Below are 25735 nucleotides of genomic sequence, written 5' to 3' on the forward strand. Positions count from 1 at the left end.
ATAACAATAAACTCTTAGATACTAAAAATATAATTTACCTACCAAAAACCTACAGCAAATACCATACTAAATGACTAAAACACATGTTCTTTAATGTAAAAAATATATATACGTATAAAACTTGGTAGACAAAGCAATAAAACCAAGCCAAACTCAAACAAAATAATCATCCCCAAACACACAGAAACTAAAAAGTGTGAGAAATGAAAAGAAACAAAGCCATTATTACTTACAAATAGTGGTTCTGACTTTTTTCTTTTCAATGTAGTCATCTACACAAAAATCCAAGTCAATCTAAATTTGTGCACCTAATAAGAATTCAACGTTTTATGTATAAGGTCAACAACATTCCTATGCTCTGGCAAAAAAAACATAAATATTCCAGTTTTTAAAGATAATTTTTACGATTGAAACAAAAAGTATAAATAGAAATAAGTCTAATAATATATGTATAAAATATTACAGATAATAGTACAAAATATTTTTGAAAGAAAAAACAACTAAATAAACAGGAAGATTTGAACATTCACTGATGCAAATTCATTGGAGAGGTCAATATCCAAAAATTTTGTTCCTTCCAAATTAATTTACATATTAGATCCCACAATTAATGTGGAGGAACATAAAAAGCAAAGAATAGACAGTGAAGAGGGAGGAGGAAGGTCAGGGGAAAGGAGAGGGAGGTAGGGTGAGGGTGAAGAGGAAAAAGACCTCACCTTTTCAGAATCAAGACTTAACTATAAAGTGACAGGCTTTTTTTTTTCTTTCTTTTTTGAGATAAAGTCTTGCTCTATTGCCTACGTTGGAGTGCAGTGGCATGATTGCAGCTCACTGCAACCTCAAATTCCGGGGTTCAAGTGAACCTCCTGCCTCAGCTTCCCGAGTAGCTGGGACTTAAGGCATGCACCAACACACTCAGCTAATTTTTAAAATATTTTGTAGAAATGAAGTCTTGTTATATTGCCCAGGCTGGTCTTGAACTCCTGGCCTCAAGTGATCCTCCCTGCCTCAGCCTCCCAAAGTGCTGAGATTACAGGTGTGAGCCACCACCCCCGGCCAGCCAGATGTTTTAAGATATTTTGGTTCTGATGCAGGGTGAGGCAAACAGACAAATGGAATTCAGTGAAGAGCCTAAAAACAGATTCATAAGTATGCATGGGAACTTAGTTATATGACAGAAGTTGCATTTCAAATAAGCAAAGAAAAGATTAACTGACTAGTCAACAAATACTTAAAGGTAATTGGGTTATCTGTATTAAAAATATAAAGTAATTCCACCTGATTTTATACCCTAAATGTAAGACCTAAAATTGCAAAACTCCTAGAAGAAAATACATGGGAAAAGCTTCATGACATTGGATCTGGCAAAGATTTCTTAGAGATGACACCAAAAGCACAGGCAACAAAAGCAAAAACAGACAAATAGGACTATATCAAACTTAAAAACTTCTGAAAATCAAAGGAAACAAACAGAATGAAAGGCAACCTGCAGAATGGGAGAAAATATTTGCAAATCATATCTTATAAGGAGTTAACATCTAGAATATATAAAGAACACCGAAAAACAACAAAACCCACAAATAACCTGATTTTAAAATGAGCAAAGGACTCTAACAGACATTTCTCCAAAGAAAACATACAAATGGTTAACAGCATATGAAAAGATGCTCAACATAACTAATGATTAGAGATAAACGCAAATCAGAATAACAATGAGATTTCAACTTACACTCATTAGGATAGCCACTATAAAAACAAAAACACCAAAATAGCAAGTGTTGGCAAAGATATGGAGAATCTGGAACCTTTTAGCACTGCTGGTGAGAATGTAAAATGGTGCAGCTGCTATGGAAAATAGTATGAATGTTCCTCAAAAAATTAAAAGTGGAATTACCATATGATCTAGCAGCCCCCCTAGTGGGTATATATCCAAAAGAACTGAATGCAGGCTCTTGAAGAAATATTTGCACAACCACATTCACTGTATTATTCACAACAGCCAAGGGGTGGGAGCAACCCAAATGTCCATCAGCAGGTAAATGAATAAACAAAATGTGGCATATAAATACCATGGAATATTATTCAGCCTTAATAAAGAAGGAAATCTTGTCACATGCTATAAGCATGGGTGAACCTTGAGAACACTATGCTAAGTGAAATAGTCACAAAAATAAAATAAATACTGTACAACTCCACTGACATGGGATATTGTAAGTAGTCCAACTCATAGAAATAGAAAGTAGAATGGTGGCTGCCAGGGGTTGGAGAAGGGGGAAAAGGTATAGAGTTTCAATTTTGCAAGATGAAAAAGTGCTAGCGATCTGTTATACAACAAAATGAGCATTATTAAAGCTGCTGAACCATACATTTACAAACAGTTAAGATAGTAATTTTTGTTTTGTGTTTTTTTAACCACAACTAAAATGTTTTTTAATTGAAAAAATAAGCCTTAAAAGAAAAGATTAGTACATTGGATATTAAAATGCTAAATGGCAAAAAATATCATTAAACAAAATTAAAAACAAGTTAAAATTTTAGAAAAGAAATTTACAAAACATTTAGTTATAAAGGGTTGGTATCTATAATACTTAAAGAATTCCAACAAATGCTGGGCGCGGTGGCTCAAGCCTGTAATCCCAGCACTTTGGGAGGCCGAGACGGGCGGATCACGAGGTCAGGAGATCGAGACCATCCTGGCTAACACAGTGAAACCCCGTCTCTACTAAAAAATACAAAAAACTAGCCGGGCGAGGTGGCGGGCGCCTGTAGTCCCAGCTACTCAGGAGGCTGAGGCAGGAGAATGGCGTAAATCCGGGAGGCAGAGCTTGCAGTGAGCTGAGATCCGGCCACTGCACTCCAGCCTGGGCAACAGAGCGAGACTCCGCCTCAAAAAAAAAAAAAAAAAAAAAAAAAAGAATTCCAACAAATCAATAACATCTGGGGAAAAATGCAACACTGTGATAGAGAAAACATAGAGAAACCAAAATGTACCTCAGTAGGAGAAAAGATAGACTGGATAACTAATATAAAGGATTATTATACAACAGTTAAAATAAATGAAACATCCCATTTATCAACTTGGATAAATTTCAAGAATAGGTCAAATAAAAAACAATTTGCAATAGAATATGTCATATACGTACATGTAAAAAACATACATAATATATATTGTTAATGGATACACACACATGAAGTAAAGGTACTAAAACACAATTAAATTTAATCCACCACATACTCTTATCTGTACCAGTGCAGCTACACGTTGTTGGAGAAAACCGTATAATCAGGTTGGCCAATTTCATTCATTCATTCATTCATTCATTCACTCACTCATTTGAGACAGGGTTTCATTCTGTCACCCAGGCTGGAGTGCAGTGGCAGGATCTTGGCTCACTGCACCCTCCCCGCCTCCCAGATTCAAGCGATACTCCCAGCTCAGCCTCCCAAGTAGCTAGGAATACAGGCACGTGCTACCATGCTCGGCTAATTTTTTAATTTTTTTATGGGAACAAGGTCTCACTGTGTTGCCCAGACTAGTCTCAAGTTCCTGGGCTCAAGCGATCCTCCTACCTCAGCCTCCCAAAGTGCTGGGATAATAGGCATGAGCCCAGGCAATTTCACTTTAAATTCATGATCAGGAATCTCATGTGGGTCTTAACAGTACTCCACAAACACATTCATTTCCCTAATCTGTTCACTCTTCCACATTGTTAGTTGGTTATTTTACATTATCATCTCCTTTCTCCTAAAATCTCGATGTGTCCATTCCCTTCCTCACACTCAGTGAGAAAACAGAAGACCTTTTATAAGCTGCCAGTACGTACCACTTAACCTCCAACCATGTGTGCCTAGTAACTCAACTTTCCTCAGTTCCTAAGCATGAACTGACCATGCTACTCATTAAGCACTAGTAGCATGATCACGCACAAACTCATGTATGCGTTTGATGTTATCCTTCTCAAGGACAGTGTTCCAGCAATTTCCCACTTTATCTGCTGTATTATTATAGGAGGTAGATATCAGGGTTTGGGTGGTAGATATTAGTATATCTACCCCACTTCCTTTTCAGGACTATTCTAACTAGTGTATGACATCTGTAATTTCTCCCATCTTAGGGGAAAAAACCCTCTTTTGACCTCACTTCATCCTCTGCTATGCTCTTCACAGAATTTCACTATTCCTTTTAACAGAAAACCCCAAGTTGTCTGCATATGTGGATGACAATAAGGCTACTGGTATTCTCTTTCCTAAGGTTAACTCTGAGTCAGTCAATGCTCAATCTTCAGTCTCCATCTTATTTAACCTAACAATAGCATATGACACAGTTTCATCCTTGAAACATTTTTTCACTTGTCTTCTGAGACAACCCACATTGTTTTCCAAATTCATAGATCCAGACCAGACTTCTCTCCCAAATTCCAGACTCATATAGCCCACTGCTTAACATCTCTGCTGTGTATCTAATAAATCTCTCAAACTTAACCTGTCCAACTGAACTTCTCTCCCCACCCCAGATAGCTCCCCATCAGCAGCCTACCCCATATTAGTTGATGGCAATTTCATCCTTCCAGCTGTTCTGGCCAAAAACCTTGGGGCCACACTAGGTTTCTTCTGAATTCTCATACCCCACATCTAACTCATCAAAAAATTTCATTAGATCTAATGCCAAAATAGTCCTAAAATCTGCTACTCCACAGTTTAGGCCAGTTCCATCTCTTGCTGGGATTACTGCAACAGTTTTCTATCTGGACCTCATGTTTCCACACTTGTCCCACTACAGGGTTATCACAGTTATCAACCAGAATTATTCTTCCAAAATAGGAGATAGCTACTCTTCTACTCAAAACTACCCAATGGCTCCCCATTTTGTGCAGAGAAGAAGCCATAGTCCTTACAATGATCTTCAATGTCCTGAGTGATCTGTACAATCCTTCTTCCATATGATCACCTCCACGTCCTTTCCTACTACCGTAACTCTCACTCATTCCATAATCCCATTTTAAAGGGCCTTAATACTGGCTGATCCCTCTACCTAGAAATCTCCTTCCTGAGATATCTACATGGCTCACTCTCACTTCCTTCATGTCTCTATTGTACTATCACCTTGGTGAGGCCTTTCCTGACCACCTGATTTCAAAGTGTAGCCTCTTCTCACCCTATTCCCTATTCCTGTTTCCTACTATACTTGTCTTGCAACTTACCACTATTTAACATACTACAGAAATACTTATTTGTTACTGTCTGCCTCCCTGTGTAAAGGAAGAATTTGCGTCCACTTTGCTCATTCATTACAAGATCTCAACACTGAGACAGAACAGTGCCTGGATCACAGGAGATATTCAATCAATATTCACGGAATCAATGGAAAAAAATTGTAAAATTTCCATAACTGAAAATGTGAATAGTGGGCACATAAACTCAGTTATATCATTTTCTATTTTTATTGTGTTTTATAGCATAACATTTTAAAGAGGAATTTGGAAAATATAAACATTTATTATTCACACTTATGCACATTCTTATTATTCTAGGATATCTTTTGCTAAATTCCCTTATGGGCTTTAAAGTCCCTGACATTCAGCATAGTTTTGAATAATTTTAATTCTTTCTTAGAATATAGATAAAAATAAACTGTGACTGCTAAATATAGTCATCAAGTAAATTTAAAAATACATATTTAACATTATTTGAACAAATGGAATATATAATACTTGGAAGTTTCTGTGAAAATAATCTCATTTCAAAAGTTGTCCCTGTTGTTCTGTGTTGTTACTCACATTGAATCTACCTTTAAAAAAATCATATTATGAATAAACTTTACTACAGTCAAAAATTTCTGCCATAAGAATAATTATAAAGGGATCTGCGAAGCAGACAGTTGGCAGGCAATCCCTGTTTACCCCCAATCCTTTGGAGGGGAATCAAAGGTCCGCTCAGATATCTGGGGGAAAAAAAAATCTCACTAATGAATGGCTCAAGCTAATGTGTTAGCATCTGAATATTGTGTAACAGTGTTTTAGGAGAGGAAGAACTGGGGCAACAGGGTAACACTTTGGTTTCTAGGTTTCCTATCTTCCCAACACCTCCAGCTCAATGTTTACCTTGAAATAACTAAATTATCTTAGAGTCACTGATGTTGGCAAATGACTGATAGGGCATATTATCAGAGACCAAATAGATTTTCAGGACACATGCAAATAAAAAAAACCATGACTACATGTCAATACAAATCAATCAGGAAGGGAGACAGAGGTAATTAAAAAGCTGGTTTAGGGTTAGGTTATCTGATTCTCAATGCAAACATGCTCTTTATGGAACCCGACCCTTACCCACACATCTTGAGATACATACATTAAAAGAGCAGAAACTTGAAAGTGGCATGATTAGCTAGGCATTTATTAGAGAAAGATATAATTTAAAACTTTCTTGCATGTAAGAAAATAAAGAGAATAATTTTAAATTCTCAATGGTATATTTTAATTTTGCTCACAGTAATCTGAAATGTAAACAGTACTTCTCACAAATAGAACGGATATAGAGCTTTACACTTTAAAATGTACTTTCACAAGCGTTAATTCATTGTGTCTGTATAACAATCTTATAAATTAGGTATGATAAATATTATTTTACAGATGATGAAATTAAGACTCAGAGAGGTTAACGACTAAGTGACTTGCCTCATGTCCCAAAGCTAGGAAATAGAGAACCAGAAAAATATCCCCCTAACTAAAATGCCTCTTACATTGCTCAAAGAATTAATCAATAAATAACATTATCTGAATTGAGCAAGGTTAGATTTTTCTACTTCTGGAAAGAGAAAAATAGTCGTAAATCCAGAGGCTTTTCCCTCTAAGTACAGATACTCTGTACTGTTCGGTCAACACATTATTTTTCTTAACTAAACCTTATGGTTGTATTTATCTACCTGGGGATTCATGTTAATGATCTGTTTTGAAAATTTTCAAACGCTCACCGTTAAATTATAAAAACAGAATGCATATACCATATTTAAGCATAAACATGAATATGTCCTTTCTGACATTATTTGCTTATAAATATGAACAGACATAATTTTGAAGCTATCATCACTTTACCAACACTTTTTTTTTAACTGTATTTAAAGTCATCAACATTAAAATCAAATATCCGGCCAGGTGCGGTGGCTCAAGCCTGTAATCCCAGCACTTTGGGAGGCCAAGACGGGCGGATCACGAGGTCAGGAGATCGAGACTATCCTGGCTAACACGGTGAAACCCCGTCTCTACTAAAAAAAAAAATACAAAAAACTAGCAGGGCGAGGTGGCGGGCGCCTGTGGTCCCAGCTACTCGGGAGGCTGAGGCAGGAGAATGGCGTAAACCCAGAAGGCGGAGCTTGCAGTGAGCTGAGATCCGGCCACTGCACTCCAGCCTGGAGACAGAGCGAGATTCCATCTCAAAAAAAATAATAATAATAATAATAAATAAATAAATTAATTAAATAAAATATCCAATAACTACCAAATTCTCTGATTTGAAGTTAGAACTCAACAAATGTTTGTAAAACTGTACTACCAAAAAAATTCTATGGAAGATATATATTAGCCTGCACATTAGAAATGTTTTGTTATTTTCAGAATCTCAAGAGCCTGATCAAATTTTCTGGTTGAGAACAGAACAGTAAAAATAGCAAATTTTCATTATCATAAAATATGTTTAAAGTTTCTAAAATAAATTTACTTTAACCTGTATGTAATCTAGGCTGCAAACCATTATCTATAAATAATTATATGGGCTGGGCATGGTCACTCATGCCTATAATCCCAGCACTTTGGATAAGCAAGGCAGGCAGATTGTTTGAGATCAGTTCAAGACCAACCTGGGCAACATGGTGAAACCCAGTCTCTACAAAAAATACAAAAATTAGTTCGGCATAGTGGCGTGCGCCTGGAGTCCCAGCTACTTGGGAGTCTGAGGTGGAAGGATGGCTTGACCCCAGGAGGCAGAGGTTGCAGTGAGTCAAGATCTTGCCACCCTGGGTGACAGACCAAGACCCCATCTTAAAAAAAAAAACAAAAAACAAACAAACAAAAAAACACAGAAACAAAAAACCCATAAATAATTATATGAATATTTGACAAATATCTCTAGAATACAGGCTTAGGAGGTTAAGGAATTTGTTATGTTCACCATTATATTTCTAGGGTCTAGTGCAATACCTGGCAATGGTAGGTACTCCAAGATTTTTTGAATTACTTATATATATACAGAGATAAGTATAATATCATGAGCAGAAACATCAAACATACATAAAAAGCAAATTCCTGAAGATTAAATATATTTCCCAGACCAAATGAGGCCAGAATGTATAATATAAAATTGTGATATACTGACAGAGAAGCAGATTTTGGTGGAAGATTACTTCCGTTTTGAAAATGTTTAGTTTGAGGAGCCTGTGAAAGAGTCAAGTGGAGATACAACATTCACATACTTGGGTCTTGAGCCCAGAAGAGAAGGTTGGCCAAGAGAAGGCTGGGAATAAGCAGCATGTAAGAAGAGTACAGCATAAAAAGAGATGAGTACCTAGGACTGAGCTGAGGGGAATCCTCAGGTAGAAGAGGAAAAGCCTACAAAAGGCAGTGAGAGAGACAAGGAAAGTCAGGTGGGTGTTGTGTCACAGAGCCAAGCTGAGAGGTGATTTCCACTTCAATACTACCAGGCAGTCAAGTAAGGTAACTAAAAAGTATTAATATGCACGTCAATGGTAACATTGGCAAGAACAGCCTCAGTAGATGGCAGTGGGGTGGGGGGCAAGGGAGTACAAGCAGAATTGGAATTGATAAGGCAGTAAGGGACATGTGAGTAAATAAAGACAAATACTGACAAAGGAGAACAATGAGACAATAGCTAGATGGGAATATGGTATTCTGAGATATTTTTTCCTTTTTATTTATCAGTCCATTCATCTCCCCATTTTTAAAATTTTAAGACAGAAAGACTATGTATACTTAAACAGTAACAGAAATGGTCAAAGAGGAAGAGGTTAAAGAGAAGAGAAGGCAGACAGAGTGTATCAGTACATTCTCACGCTGCTGATAAAGACATATCCAAGACTGGGCAATTCACAAAACAAAGAGGTTTAACAGACTCACAGTTCCACATGGCTGGGGAGGTCTTGCAATCATGGTGGAAGGAAAGGAGGAGCAAGTCACATCTTACATGGATGGCAGCAGGTAAAGAGAGAGAAAACTTGTGCAAGAAAACTCCTGTTTTTAAAATGGCCAGATCTCGTAAGACTTATTCACTATCATGAGAACAGCATGGGAAAAATGTGCCTCCATGATTCAATTACCTCCCACCAGGTCCCTCCCGCAACATGCAGGAATTCAAGATGAGATTTGGGTGGGGACACAGCCAAACCATATCATTCGTCCCCTGGCCCCTCCCAAATCTCATGTCCTCACATTTCAAAACCCATCATGCCTTACCATCAGTCCCCCAAAGTCTTAACTCATTTCAGCATTAACTCAAAAGTCCATAGTCTAAAGTCTCATCTGAGACAAGGCAAGTCCCTTCCACCTACAAGCCTCTAAAATCAAAAGCAAGTTATTACTTCTTAGATACAACAGGAGTACAGGCATTGGTTAAATACAGCCATTCCAAACGGGAGAAATTGGCCAAAACAAAGGGGCTACAGGCCCCACACAAGTCCAAAATCCAGCAGGGAAGTCAAATCTTAAAGCTCCAAAATGATCTTCTTTGACTCCATATCTCACATCCAGGTCACGCTGATGCAAGAGGTAGGCTCCCATGGCCTTGGGCAGCTCCACCCTGTGGCTTTGCAGGCTATAGTCCCCCTCCTGGCTGCTTTCACCGCGTTGAGTGTCTGTGGCTTTTCCAGGTGCACAGGGCAAGCTGTCGGTGGATCTACCATTCTGAGTGTTTCACGTGTCCGTGTGAAGAGATCACCAAACAGGCTTTGTGTGAGCAACATGGCTATTTATTTCACCTGGGTGCAGGCGGGCTGAGTCCGAAAAAGGAGTCAGCAAAGGGCAGTGGGATTATCATTGGTTCTCACAGGTTTTGGCATAGGCAGTGAAGTTAAGAGCAATGTTTTGGGGGCAGGGGGTGAAGCTCACCAAGTACATTCTCAAGGGTGGGGAGAATTAAAAAGAAACTTCTTAAGGGTGGGGGAGATTATAAAGAACCTTCTTAAGGGTGGGGGAAATTACAAAGTACACTGATCTGTTAGGGTGGGGCAGAAACAAATCACAGTGGTGGAATGTCATCAGTTAAGCTATTTTCACTTCTGTGGATCTTCAGTTGCTTCAGGCCATCTGGATGCATATGTGCAGGTTGCTGGGGATATGATGGCTTAGCTTGGACTCAGAGGCCTGACACTGAGGTTTAAAGGACGGTGGCCCTCTTCTCACAGCTCCACTACGCAGTGCCCCAGGAGGAACTCTGTGTGGGGGATCGGACTTCACATTTCGCTTTTGCACTGCCCCAGCAAAGGATTTCCATGAGGGCTCCATTCCTGCAGCAAACTTCTGCCTGGGCATCCAGGTGTTTCCACATATCCTTTGAAATCTAGGTGGAGGTTCCCAAACCTCAATTCTTGACTTCTGTGCACCCATAGGCTCACCATCACATGGAAGCTGCCAAGGCCTGGGGCTTCCATCCTCTGAAGCAACAGCCTGAGCTGTACCTTGGCTCTTTTTAGTCACGGTTATAGCAGCTGGGAAGCATGGCACCAAGTCGCTAGACTGCACACAGCAGAGGGGCCCTGTCCCCGGCCCACAAAACCATTCTTTCCTCCTAAACCTCCAGGCCTATGATGGGAGGGGCTGCCGCAAAGGTCTCTGGCATGCCCTGGAGTCATTTTCCCCATTGTTATGGTGATTAAAATCCAGCTCCTTCTTACTTACGTAAATTTCTGCAGCTGGCTTGAATTTCTCCTCAGAAAACAAGATTTTCTTTTCTATTGCATTGTCAGGCTACAAATTTTCCAAACTTTTATGCTCTGTTTCCCTTTTAAAACTGAATACCCAAGTCACCTCTTGAATGTTTTGCTGCTTAGATACCCTAAATCACCTCTCTCAAGTTTAAAGTTCCACAAATCTCTAGGGCAGGGGCAAAATGCCACCAGTCTCTTTGCTAAAACATTACAAGAGTTACTTTCGTTCCACTTCCCAACAAGTTCCTCATCTCCATCTGAGACCACCTCAGGCTGTTTCATTGTCCATATCATTATCAGTATTTTGGTCAAAACCATTCAACAAGGCTCTAGGAAGTTCCAAACTTTCCCGCATTTTCCTGTCTTCTTCTGAGCCCTCCAAACTGTACCAACATCTGCCTGTTACCCAGTTCCAAAGTCGCTTCCACATTTTCAGGTATCTTTTCAGCAGCACCCCACCCATGGTACCAATTTACTGTATTAGTCTGTTCTCATACTGTTGATAAAGATATATCCGAGACTAGGCAATTTATAAAAGAAAGAGGTTTAATGGACTTACAGTTCCATGTGGATGGGGGAGGTCTCATAATCATGGTAGAAGGCAAGAAGGAGCAAGTCATGTCTTACATGGATGGCAGCAGGCAAAGAGAGAGAAAGAACTTGTTGCAGGGAAACTCCATTTTTAAAACCATCAGGTCTCGTGAGACTTAATCACTACCACAAGAATAGCATGGGAAAAACTTGCCCCCATGATTCAATTACCTCCCACCAGGTCCCTCCCACAACATATGGGAATTCAAGATGAGATTTGGGTGGGGACACAGCCAAACCATATTATAAAGATACACATTTAACCTGGAAACCAAGGAGGCAGAGTAGGGATGGGGCAGAAAGAACCTTGTACCAAAAAATATGATATTTTGATATCAGTTGGGGCTGATATGTGAAACCAAAAAGGAATGTGAGCTAATCAAAACAGAAATGGTTTCATGGGAATATTTTTAAGGTACAAAGGGTCTAGATAAAGAAACTTCCTAAACAGGTGCTGGGTGGAATCAGAAGAGCAAAGGACAATGATCAAGTTTCAGAGGACTCAGCAAAGGAAAATTCCTACCTGAGCACTGAGAGTTAAACTTGAAGTCGAGCATGACAGTATGTCCTCTAGGGCTAAGAGAGAGAATGAGCAAGCAGTCTAAGGATCAAAGAGATATGCAACCCTTACAGCTTAATAGTAATGTTAAACTATTAACATAACCTAGAGCGAGACTGTATTCAGTAAATAAGGGCACCTATTAATTACTCCTCTACTTCAGCTTGAACTGTACTATTTCATTTTTGCACCCAAACCACTAAGTACTCAAAGATGATGGTATTTGACTGGATCCCCATCATCCCCTTGAAAGGTGTTTGCTGACACGACTAGCAGAAAACTCTTCTCCTGTGAAGAGTGACCTGGCTGATTCAGTCACACAGCATTTCTGACTAATGCTTATTACTGTATTAAGACCTAGCAACTCTGGTCAACTTTGATTTTTGTTTGTTTGTTTACTTTTGGGTCCTAATATTTTGCTGTTCCCCAGGGCCAAAGTCTGTCTCTATCTATTGCCAAATGATCTGCCACACATAACTATAAACGGAGGATTCATTAAGTGATTCTTTTCATGAGTATACTACCAGAACCTAGCCTACCATCTAGCACATGGGCCCCCAGGCCATGGACCAGTACCGGTCAGCGGCCTGTTAGGAACCAGAGCGCACAGCAGGAGGTGAGCAGCAGACAAGCATTGCCACCTGAGCTCTGCCTCCTGTCAGATCAGTGGTGGCATTAGATTCTCCTAGGAGTGCCAACCTTATTGTGAAGTGTGCATGCAAGGGATCTAGGCTGCACATTCTTTATGAGAATCTAATGATAAATGTAATGTGCCTGAATCATCCCATAACCATACCCCCATCCTGGTCTTTGGGAAAACTGTCTCCCAGAAACCAGTCCCTCGTGCCAAAAAAGCTGGGGACTGCTGATCTAGCACATAGAAAGCCCTCAACAAATATCAATGGAATGAGCAAATAAAAGTGATAATCAAATCTCTCTATGCAGGGGGAGTTTTACACATTTACCCCTTGGGCAGTCTGTTGAAGCCTGTGGACCCCTTCTCAAAATAATATTTAAAAATAGATAGCATTATAGAGGAAATTAATTATAGTGAAATACAGTTACAAAATTATTTTTTTTAATTGTGACATCATCACAAACATGCTTCTGTGACACAGGGTGGGCTTGCCAAGCCCTAGGCTTCTCTGCAGAGAGATCTGGCTGGGCCAGTTCAGTGGCAAAACTACTGATGACATCTACAGAGTTTTTGTTCTTGGTTTCTCAGAGAAAACTCCTCCAAACTCCTGCTTGGGAAGCCACTGTGCTCAGAGTGAAGTGGCAGAAAGCGGCCAAGAGAGTTTGCACAGTTCAATGTGTCCATTTTCACCATACCTGTCATTTTCTGTATGGTATCCTCATCCTTAGCTGTGCCCATTATCCCTGAATGCACAGACCTTTTCGGTCTTCCCTTAGGGTGAGGAAGGCACAGCTGCTTATGTCAACAGGGGCAGAGATAGAATCAAGGGGTTACCTGTTTCTTACACAGACTTACAATCAGTCCTCCTGGGTCCTGCATCACCTGCATTCCTACTTCGAGGGATACCTGCTGCCTCCAATTCTTGAACCTTTTTAGGGGGTCAGAAGTACAGACAGCCTGCTTTTAGGCTTCCCATGTTACTGTCATCCATCTTCTAAAAGGTAGTTGCTATTTTCTCTTTTCCCTTTTGAGTGCATGTCTATCTTATCCCTTTCCTTTTATTCTTGTGGGATGTATTAAGGAGGCAACAGTAAACAGATTTAATCTGCTACAATTTGCCGAAGTCGCCACTAAAATTTTTACAAAGGCATAAAAAGTTTTAAAAATCAAATTTAGAAGTAAATGCCTCAAAATTCATCTATTTTATAACTATGATATTTGTATCAAAGATGATCAATTTACTGTAATAACTACAGCTTCATGAAGGTAGAGATCATTTCCACTTCACTTATTATTGTATTGTCCAGTACCCAGCATAGTAGAGGTGATCAGTAAATATTCATTGTATAAGTAAACTGAATGAATATAGAAGTGATTAAAAAATTAGGACCTGGAAGTTTTATAATTTCAGCACTTATCTCACTCACTTAGGATTGCTTAAGCAATACTCCAAAAACCCATCAGAAATAGATATACCTAATTTGGAATCTAAGAATGATGTATTTTATAATAACAAAGTCCTTCACTACAAACATTTTACTATGATTCCATATTCTATACCAGCAATTTCCTGGATAGAAATGAAAATGACATTCAAATTTACTTAGTTATCTTGAATAACTAGTAGTGCAGAAATAAATGTAACTTATATTACAACCATTATATAAACAGTATTTAATTACAACTAATAGATGTACAATTTTAAGTGTCATTAAATGCATTTGAAATATTAAACAAATTCTAAATAATACTGAAAATTAAAGTCCTCCAAATGTAAAATCTGCACATTAGCCACCACATTTTAATTCATGTTGAGCAAAAACCAGCAATATTATTTAAAAATTGGGGCTAGTAGATCTGTCATTCTTGTCAAGCAAATTCAAAGGGCCTTCATAGCATGTCCTACTTTGTTATCACAATGTAAACAGTGTGTACTTTGCTTTATGATTCTTTATTGGCCACTATCAAAGCCATAATTCTCCTGAAGGGCCAAAAGAGTTATTTAATTTTTCAGTCATATTTTATATATTTTATGGGGAAAGTTAAATGCATAGTGCCTTTTTTTTTTTTTTTAAATAAATAGAAATTCTGATATATCCATCATGGTTTACCGCGATTTTAACAGGACGGCTCCATATTAATTTTAAACTAAAAATCTCTACATTTTTCATGGACAAACCTGCACGAAAGTTCAGAATTCATATGGCAGTTTTCTGCTAAATGTTTATTCTACAGTTTTCATCCTTGTTTACATTCTGTTATTACTAAATTCAAATTAAAATATCATACTCACTTCATCAGCCACAAACTCCTTACTCAGACCAAAATCTGTCAGCACTACATGGCCATTAGAATCAAGCAGAATATTCTCAAGCTTAATGTCACGATATATAATCCCCAACTGCAAAAAGAAAGAAATATAAATTTTAAAATAATTTACAAAAAATGAATTAAGACAGTCTTTCTTGTCTACCTTTTTTTTCTTTTTTTAAAGGCATTTCCCTCCTCAGGATCCTGTGATGGCTCTTGGTGACTGGTCAGGGCAAATGGAAATTCTTTTATCTGCTGCGTTCCCTCGATGTCTCCAACCTACTTCTTTGTTCTCCTCGTGCACAGGGTCTACCTCGTTGGGTCAGTTTCTTTAGGGCCTCCCTCTTGACTAGTGCTTCTTCAAGTCTCTATTCTTTCTATTTCACTCTCACTCTAGATGACCTTCAGGTGCCTTTGCAGCCAATTCTTGTCCATCACTTCCTAATGGCTTCAGAAGAATTTCCTGACTAACCGGATCCCCTGGTCATTTCCTTGTGTTTCATCCTATAACACCTATGTTTACATTGTACTTACCTATACATGACTGATATTTTCTAGGTACTTCCTATTTGTCTTTATATACCTATATATTCTGTTATATAGGTATAAAAAGACAACTCTGTTATTCACTTTTTATGTATTTATCAGGTATTTATGCAGCACATCATGTATAAAATAGGAAAATGTATAAAATAGGAAATTCATAAAGAATTGCTGATTAACAGGCTCTTAAACATAAAGGTTGAAGATCATAGGTTAATTTTACTCAAACTTTAGTTTGTTTGTTTTTGTTTTTTTTTTTGAGATAGGGTCTCACTCTGTCACTCAGGCTGGAGTGCAGTGGCATGGTCCTAGCTCACTGCAACTTCAAACTTCTGGGTTAAAGACATCCTCCCACCTCAGCCTCCAGAGTAGCTGGGATTACAGGTGTGAGCCACTGCACTAGGCTCAAACTTTAGTTCTAAATAAGCAAAGAAAATCAATTAAGTAACATTTATAGATCCCTCTGTTTTACTTTGCATTTATAAAACTTACTTCTTTGTAAGTTCTATAGCAAAACACTTCAGCTATATAACAAATAAATCTATCCAACTCATATAAAAGGTGCTTGATCTGCACAAATTCTGTTTCATGTTTTCAGTTATGTCAGCCTGAATTAAATGTTTCTAAACTTAGAAACATTGCTTTCCTCAATGCTAAGAATATGAGAAAGTTCTTAATAATCTCTTAAAATGGAAATCAAAATTATATACAGAAAAACACGAAGGGGCAGGCACAGTGGCTCTTGCCTGTAACCCTAGTATTTTGGAAGGCTGAGGCAGGAAGGTCACTTAAATCCAGGAGTTCAAGACCAGCCTGGGCAACACAGTGAGACCCATCTCTACAAAAAATTTTTAAAATTAGCTGGGTCGGGAGCAGTGACTCCCGCCTGTAATCCCAACATTTTGGGAGGCCAAGGTGGACGGATCACCTGAGGTCGAGAGTTCGAGACCAGTCTGACCAACATATAGAAACCCTGACTCTACTAAAAATACAAAATTAGCCAGACGTGGTGGCACATGCCTGTAATCCCAGCTACTTGGGAGGCTGAGGCAGGAGAATCACTTGAACCCGGAAGGCGGAGGTTGCAGTGAGCCAAGATAGTGCCACTGCACTTCAGTCTGGGCAACAAGAGCAAAACTCCGCCTCAAAAAAAAAAAAAAAAAAAAAAATTACCTGGGTGTGGTGGCACACATGCAGTCCTAGAGCTACTCAGGAAGCAGAGGCAGCAGGATCACTTCAGCTCAGGGTGTTTGAGGCCACAGCGACCTATGATAGCATTCCAGCAAGCGAGACCCTATGTCTATGTTTAGACCCTACGTCTCTATTTTTTTAAAAATGGAGCCAAAAAGGGACAAGCGCGGGTGGCCCATGCCTGTAATTCCAGCACTTTGGGAAGCCAAGATGGGAGGATCGCTTGCGCTCAGGAGTTTGAAACTAGCCTGGGCAGCATGGCAAAACCCTGTCTCTACAAAAAATACAAAAATTAGCCAGGTGTGGTGGTGCATGTCTGTTGTCCCAGCTACTCAGGAGGCTGAGGTGGGAGGATCACCTCAGCCTAGTAGGTTGAGGCTATGGTGAGCTGTGATCATGCCACTGCACTCCAGCCTGGGCAACGGAGTGAGACCCTGTATCAACACAACACAACACAACACAACACAACAAAACAAAACAAAACACAAAAGTACTAGGCAATTTTCCTCTAAGAGTCTCAGTGTTCTACAAGACAGAAAAGAAAATGTCTAGAGCTTATATTGAACAGACATTGACTTGGAGCATTATATGCATCTAACAACCAGGAGATGCTTTTTCCTTAAAAACAACCTCTTTGGAAAATATTTTAGGAACAAATAATTTACTATCTGCGTCAGCTTATCACTCGCAAGTAAACATCCATTTTTGCCTCTTCCTGTGAAACCCAATGTTAGTAGCTTTATCAAGATTAACATTGCTGGCTTTGCGTTATATTTATTTGTATCTTTTTAGGGTAGTAAGATTAGGAGAAGATTAACCGAGATTTCATTTGCTGTATTACTCTCATTCCGTATCAATTACAGTTATATCCAATATTGATTGTTATATTACTTCTGTGTTTGACAATGAGCAAGTTTCACATAAATTAAAAACTGGATTTTTGGACAAGCACAGTGGCTCACACCTGTAATGCAACAATTTGGGAGGCTGAGGCGGGCAGATTGCTTGAGTCTAGTTCAACATCAACCTAGGCAACATGGCAAAACCTCATCTCTATAAAAAATACAAAAATTAGCTGGGTGTGGTGGCACACGCCTGTGGTCCCAGATCCTCGGGAGGTTGACATGAGAGGATCACCTGAGCCTGGGAAGGTGGAGGCTTCAGTGAGCCGAGATTGCACCACTACACTGGACTTTCTAGCTTACTCACTGGAGCTATTCATTTTGTTTCTTACTCATATTTATGATGATTTCTACCATCATTTTTATATTATAAACTAATTGTCCTAAATCATAAATTTCAAAGGTCTTTCTCTGCAGCGTATTCCTGGGTCCACTAGTTTCTTGTATGAAAATGTCTTATCTTATATCCCACAAAAATCATCTTAAAGCCTGTTACCGTATCAAGACTTCTATCAAAAGAAGTCCAAGTGTCTGTTCTGCTACCTCAGTTTGAGTGCCTACTTGACTGCACCTCGTTCCCCTTCCTCTGCATTGTACTGCCGCCCTGCTCCCCAATCCCCTATTGCCAAAGGTTTCTTTCCCTCCTTGTTCTCATACATTTTTCATTCAGTCTCCCTAAGATTCCTACCCTTGAACCATCTCCCTTCACCTGGCAGGTCTTGTTTCTGCTCTGGGCTGGATCTGCCCTTTTCCTGATCTCTTTTTTTCTGACATCTTACCATCATTTATTCTCACAGCCTCACCCATCTGTTACCTCCACCTTGCTGCCTGCCCCTTTAGAAATGTCATCCTTCATCCTTACTTTTTCCTTCAATTCTCTCCTTTCTTTTCTATGCTCCATAATCAGCACTTCAATCTCTATCTTAAACTAGTGTAGGACCTGAATACAACATGATGAGGAAGAGTGGCTTCATGATGTACCTGAATTGTCCTAATTTAAAAATTACTTGAGTACTTTCCGTCTCTGAGGAAAAACACAAGCCTGGTCTACATAATGACTGCTTCTACAATATTTCCTTATTAAGTAAAACAAAAAACGGAGTCAAAATTTCTTGGCTCAAGATTAATGGTATCTGAAATAACATTTCTTAAAGTTTGAACTGATTGTTACAGTTTGAATAGGGTCACAGACATGAATTCCATTTAAAGTTTTTTAGTAAGAGTTCATCCTACCTGGGGACAATGGAGGAGAAAGGGGGTGGGAGCAAGGGACGGTGTCAGGGACAAAACAAATGGAAAAGAAAGCCAGAGTGCGAGAGTGGGAAATAACTCTTATTCTCCAACCTCATCAGGACACACCCTGAAGGTTTACAGGCAGAGTCTGCAATGCAGTAAATTACAATGAAAGAAATACATATTATGACTGATGGTTTCATTTTATTGGTTATTTTAATAATTAAAGGTTTTTATTTTAATGATACTTTGTAACAAATAAGCATTAAGATTTTTCAGGAAAAAGGCCAAAAACTGCTTAAGTTCTTTTCAATCTCCACCATAGCAAGTACAATTGGAAAGTAGATTTTTTTCAAACGGAATTATGAAATTGAGAAAATTGGTAATGTTCTGTAAGTGTGCTTTCATAATCTCCACTAAGACAATAACACGTAAAAACATGAGCTCTTCTAGCTCCATTATTACCTTAGTTAACAAACTTCAAAAAAGAAACTTGAAAAATCAAGTGTCTTACCTTGTGGAGATGTTCGAGGGCAAGCACAATCTCTCCAACATAAATCTGCACCTCGTGCTCTGTGAAACGCTCTCTTTGAGAAAGATGAGTAAAAAGTTCTCCACCATTTATATAATCTAAAAATGAAATATATTTTTCTTTCTTAAACTTGTATTCATAAATGAGAAGCAGTGTTTCCTTTTAATCACTTTGGATTTATCATAAGGCACTGATTTTAAAATACTGCTATTTATACAATTTAGCATATAGTTTCATGTAGATTTCTGGATTCAGATAGCAATACAGTTTCACAAAAAAAGATTACCTTAAATATATTCATATGAGTTTGCAAAGAGTATTGCCATTAAAACTATTGCTAAAATCTGCATATATTTAAATATTTTTTTCAAATACAGCATATTAGAAACCTCTGCCATCACCACATAATGCATACTTAACCTACTCTGGAGTACCAAAACATCAGCCACCGCAATAACCAAAACCAAAACAAAACACAAAGTCCCATCCTTCCATTTGTAATAATTGCCAGTCACCTATAAACAGATTCCCTATTTTCCAGAATTGTCTACGTGCACTTCCAAAAATTTATATTAGGTAATAGATACCCTTTTATTTAGCCCAAAAGTATAAGTATTACAACTTGGTCAAATCAAAGATTCTAAAAGTAGAAGATTCCTATTTTCCTTTCAATTTTCTCTGTTTATCCCAAGGGGGATAATGAAATATGTGACCAAAAGGCTACATTAAGAGATAAATAAGGGAGCTGGTTAATTTTTTAAAAAACCAAAATAGTTATGTTGACACATGGTTGTAGTAAGACATTTCTTCATAAACTCAGAACTTATTTATCATTCATTATTTTAGGTGACAACTATACAAATTAATATTAGAAACTGCTCAAAATCCTATAGAATAAACTTTTGCCAAATAAATGTTGCAAAAAAGCTTTAAATTAGTTTCATCAGAAACCACTGATACATTAACACACAGTATTTGTGTGTGAGAAACTATTAACAACTAGAAAAGTCATAAATGCAATTTAAAGCTTTTCTCCTGAAAAATCTGAAAAGCGTATATCCCAAGTATATTCACTTGTTGAGTTTACCACAATTTGATAAAAGAACGGAATTCTTCATGAACTCACAAATTTTTCTTTTACTTTGTCCATTTAACTTCAAATTCCAAAAAGCAGGTACAACAGAATTAAAGAACTCTAATAGCTAGTTGTTTTGCAATGCATTTTACAAACCACATGTCAGCAAAAACCATTTCCCTTCTCAGGCTTCTGTATTTTACCAAGGAGTTTTAATTATATCTGAACACAAAGCTAATTATTAAAAAAGTATAAAGGAACACAGGATTCCTGCAAATTAATAATGAACTTTTTTCCTACCTTAGTTATTTACTTAAAAACCCAATAGTCGTGTTTATGCATAAATGGTTTCCATAGTCAGTCATGATACAGAAAGAAGCACGCATATTTCAACTGACAAACTCCTACATAGCCTTGAATGTCCAATTCAATCATCTCATCTTCTATGGCCACTGCAGCAGAGTTGATTACTTTCTTCTATGTTACCATTATACTTATTTAAGACTTCCAGCACTGCAGTTATCTTGCTATACTGCAATTGTTTATTTGCATACTTACTTTCTCTGCTAAAGTAAGGATTAATATATTCATCACTATTTACTCATCATAGTGCCTGCATGCAGTAAGCACAAAATAGATGTCTATGGCATTAACAATTGAACACAAATTCTTAATACTAGAATATATTATAAACAGGGTCTCTGAACAAAACCACTCTGAAACTTAAGAGGCCAGTCTACTATTTAAAAAATCTAATGTACTCCTGTTTCAAATGCAACATGGCATAGTTAAAAGAAACAGGGCTTTGTAATTGATGGTCCCGAACTAGACAATGGCTCCACAGCTGTCCTTCCTTAAGCAAATTAAGTCTCTCTGAGCTTCAGTTCTTTATCTATAAAACAGGAATAACAACTACTTATGAATTATTGTTACTTGGGACAAAGTGCTTTATTTTCCACTTACTAGGAGATTACGAAAAAGTAACCAAAAATCTAAGGAGACATACCTCAAATATCAAGTGTCCTACTTCCTCCTTTTGGGATGGATTGACTTGACATCATAAAATAAGTTATTTTATTTTGAGGGGGCAGTTATGGGTTGTATACTTTATAAGTTGAACAGCAAACTCTATGAACTTGAGAATGCATGGGTGATGCAGTGGTGAGCATAGCTGCCTTCAATCCACGAACATGCGATGTCTTTCCATTTATTTAGGTCTTCTTCCATTCTTTCAACAATGTTTTGTAGTTTTCAGAGTATACGTTTTTGTACTTCTTTTGTTAAATTTATTCCCAAATATTTTATTCCTGTTGATCCTAAAGTAAATGGTTTTAACTTCATTTTCAGATTGTTTATTCCAAATGTATAGAAATATAATTGATTTTTGTATGTTGATCTCACATACTGCAATTTTGCTAAACTTATATATTAGTTCGAGTAGTTTCTGAGTAGATTCCTTAGGACTTTCTATTTATAAGATGTCATCTTTAGATAAGAGTTTTTCTTCTTCCTTTCCAACCTGAAGACCTTTTGTGTCCTTTTCTTGCCTATAATGTTGAATAAAGTGGGAAAGTGGATATTCTGTCCATGCTCCTGATATTACGGGGAAAGCATTTAGTCTTTAACCATTAAGCATTATGTTGGCTCTTGGTTTTTCCACAGATGCCTTTATCAGGTTAAGAAGTTCATATCCGGCCGGGCACGGTGGCTCACGCCTGTAATCCCAGCACTTTGGGAGGCCGAGACGGGCAGATCACGAGGTCAGGAGATCGAGACCATCCTGGCTAACATGGTGAAACCCTGTCTCTACTAAAAATACAAAAAATTAGCCGGGCGTGGTTGCGGGCGCCTGTAGTCCCAGCTACTCGGGAGGCTGAGGCAGGAGAATGGCATAAACTCGGGAGGCAGAGCTTGTAGTGAGCCGAGATCGTGCCTCTGTACTCCAGCCTGGGCGACAGAGCGAGACTCCATCTTAACAAAAAAAAAAAAGAACTTCACATGCATTCCTACTTTGTTGAGCATTATTCATGAAGGAGTTGAATTTTGGCAAATACTGTTTTTCTACATCTATTGGGAGGATCATATGTTTTGTGTTCTTTATTCTGCTGATATGGTATATTAAACTGACTGACTTTTGGTTGGTAAACCACTTTTACAGTACTGGGATAGATTCCACTTGGCCATGGAATATAATTATTTTTGTTACTGGATTTGGTTTGATAGAATGTTGTTGAGAATTCTGCATTTATATTCATAAGAAATAATGACCTGAGCCTGCCACGGTGGCTCATGTCTGTAATCCCAGCACTTTAGGAGGCTGAGACAAGAGGATCACTTGAGGTCAGGAGTTTGAGACTAGCCTGGCCAACATGGTGAAACCCTGTCTCTACTAAAAATACAAAATTAGCCAGGCATGGTGGTGCACACTTGTAATCCCAGCTACTCGGGAGGCTGAGGCAGGAGAATTGCTTGAACCAGGAGGCGGAGGTTGCAGTTGGCCAACTGCACTGCAGTCTGGGCCACAGAGAGAGACTCAGTCTCAAAAAAAAAAAAAAAAAAAAAGGAGAGAGAGATAATGGTCTGTAGTTGATACCCCACACGTTAAATATAAACCTGTAGGAAGGCTGGGCACGGTGGCTCACACCTATAATCCCAGCACATTGGGAGGACAAGGCGGGCGGATCACGAGGTCAGGAGATCGAGACCACCCCGGCTAACATGGTGAAATCTCCTGTCTACTAAAAATACAAAACAAAATCAGCCAGGCGTGGTGGCGGGTGCCTGTAGTCCCAGCTACTCGGGAGGCTGAGGCAGAGGAATGGTGTGAACCCCCGAAGCGGAGCTTGCAGTGAGCCAAGATGTGCCACCGCGCTCCAGCCTGGGCGACAGAGTGAGACTCGGTCTCAACAATAACAAAACACCAGTAGGAGGGGTTCCAAGATGGCCGAATAGGAACAGCTCAAGTCTACAGCTCCCAACGTGAGCGACGCAGAAGACTGGTGATTTCTGCATTTCCAACTGAGGTACCGGGTTCATCTCACTGGGGCATGTCCAACAGTGGGTGCAGGACAGTGGGTGCAGCGCACTGAGTGTGAGCCCAAGCAGGGCGAGGCATCGCCTCACCTAGGAAGCGGGAGGGGTCAGGGAATTCCCTTTCCTAGCCAAGCAAAACAGTGACAAACAGCACCTGGAAAATCGAGTCACTCCCACCCTAATACTGAGCTTTTCCAATGGTCTTAGCAAACGGCATACCAGGAGATTATATGTCGTGCCTGGCTCAGAGGGTTCCATGCCCATGGAGCCTCGCTCATTGCTAGCACAGGCAGTCTGAGATTGTACTGCAAGGCAGCAGTGAGGCTGGGGGAGGGGCGCCCGCCATTGCTGAGGCTTGAGTAGGTAAACAAAGTGGCAGGGGAAGCTCCCGGCAGCTCAAGGAGGCCTGCCTGCCTCTGTAGACTCCACCTCTGGGGGCAGGGCATAGCCGAAAAAAGGCAGCAGAAACCTCTGCAGACTTAAACGTCCCTGTCTGACAGCTTTGAAGAGAGTAGTGGTTCTCCCAGCATGGAGCTTGAGATCTGAGAACCTGAGAACGGACAGCCTCTCCTCAAAGTGGGTCCCTAACCCCCAAGTAGCCTAACTGAGAGGCAACCCCCAGTAGGGGCAGACTAACACTTCACACGGCCGGATACCCCTGAGACGAAACTTTCAGAGGAACCATCAGGCAGCAAAATTTCGTGTTCAGCAATATTTGCTGTTCTGTAGCCTTCGCTGCTGATACCCAGGCAAACAGGGTCTGGAGGGGACCTCCAGCAAACTCCAACAGACCTGCAGTTAGCAGGAAACAGGTCCTGACTGTTAGCAGGAAAACTAACAAACAGAAAGGACATCCACACCAAAACCCCATCTGTATGTCACCATCATCAAAGACCAAAGGTAGATAAAATCACAAAGATGGGGAAAAAACAGAGCAGAAAAACCAAAAATTCTAAAAATCAGAGTGCCTCTCCCCCTCCAAAGGAATGCAGCTCCTCACCAGCAATGGAACAAAATTGGACGGAGAATGACTTTGACGAGTTGAGAGAAGAAGGCTTCAGACGATCAAACTTCTCCCAGCTAAAGGAGGAAGTTCGAACCCATGGTAAAGAAGTCAAAAGCCTTGAAAAAAGATTAGACAAATGGCTAACTAGAATAACCAATGTAGAGAAGTCCTTAAAGGACTTGATGGAGCTGAAAACCATGGCACGAGAACTACGTGACGAATGCACAAGCTTCAGTAGCCGATTCAATCAACTGGAAGAAAGGGCATCAGTGATGGAAGATCAAATGAATGAAATGAAGCAAGAAGAGAAGTTTAAAGAAAAAATAAAAAGAAACGAACAAAGCCTCCAAGAAATATGGGACTATATGAGAAGACCAAATCTAAGTCTGATTGGTGTACCTGAAAGTGATGCGGAGAATGGAAACAAGTTGGAAAACACTCTTCAGGATATTATCCAGGAGAACTTCCCCAACCTAGCAAGGCAGACCAACATTCAAATTCATGAAATACAGAGAATGCCACAAAGATACTCCTCGAGAAGAGCAACTCCAAGACACATAATTGTCAGATTCACCAAAGTTGAAATGAAGGAAAAAATGTTAAGGGCAGCCAGAGAGAAAGGTCGGGTTACCCACAAAGGGAAGCCCATCAGACTAACAGCAGATCTCTCGGCAGGAACTCTACAAGCCAGAAGAGAGTGGGGGCCAATATTCAACATTCTTTTTTTTTTTTTTTTTTTTTTTGAGACGGAGTCTCGCTCTGTCTCCCAGGCTGGAGTGCAGTGGCGCGATCTCCACTCACTGCAAGCTCCGCCTCCCGGGTTCACGCCATTCTCCTGCCTCAGCCTCCCGTGTGGCTGGGACTACAGGCACCCGCCACCGCGCCCGGCTAATTTTTGTATTTTTAGTAGAGACGGGGTTTCACCATGTTAGTCAGGATGGTCTCGATCTCCTGACCTCGTGATCCGCCCATCTCGGCCTCCCAAAGTGCTGGGATTACAGGCGTGAGCCACCGCGCCCGGCCTCAACATAATTTTCAATCCAGAATTTCATATCCAGCCAAACTAAGCTTCATAAGTGAAGGAGAAATAAAATCCTTTACAGACAAGCAAATGCTGAGAGATTTTGTCACCACCAGGCCTGCCTTACAAGAGCTCCTGAAGGAAGCACTAAACATGGAAAGGAACAACA

The 25735-nt window shown here is 39.5% G+C and overlaps 1 protein-coding gene across 7 annotated transcripts in view; it reads right to left on the bottom strand.

Moving 5' to 3' along the window:
- The window catches only part of RPS6KA5 (ribosomal protein S6 kinase A5), a 200239-nt gene that overhangs the window by 58617 nt on the left and 115887 nt on the right, over window positions 1-25735 (bottom strand). For 4 of the 7 annotated variants that reach the window (XM_073998073.1, XM_005562022.5, XM_065549226.2 and 1 more), the window contains exons 4-5: window positions 19414-19529; window positions 15014-15121 (exon numbers count right to left, since the gene is read on the bottom strand). In XM_073998073.1, coding sequence (XP_073854174.1) covers window positions 15014-15018 — 5 coding nt within the window. In that variant the 5' untranslated portion in view covers window positions 15019-15121; window positions 19414-19529. Of the gene's footprint in view, window positions 1-11492; window positions 12140-13575; window positions 13649-15013; window positions 15122-19413; window positions 19530-25735 lie in introns of those variants that run through there. The other 3 variants (XM_065549228.2, XM_065549227.2, XM_073998072.1) reach the window with 2 other exon arrangements.

Source organism: Macaca fascicularis, chromosome 7 (assembly GCF_037993035.2).
Source record: "Macaca fascicularis isolate 582-1 chromosome 7, T2T-MFA8v1.1".
NCBI lineage: Eukaryota > Metazoa > Chordata > Mammalia > Primates > Cercopithecidae > Macaca > Macaca fascicularis.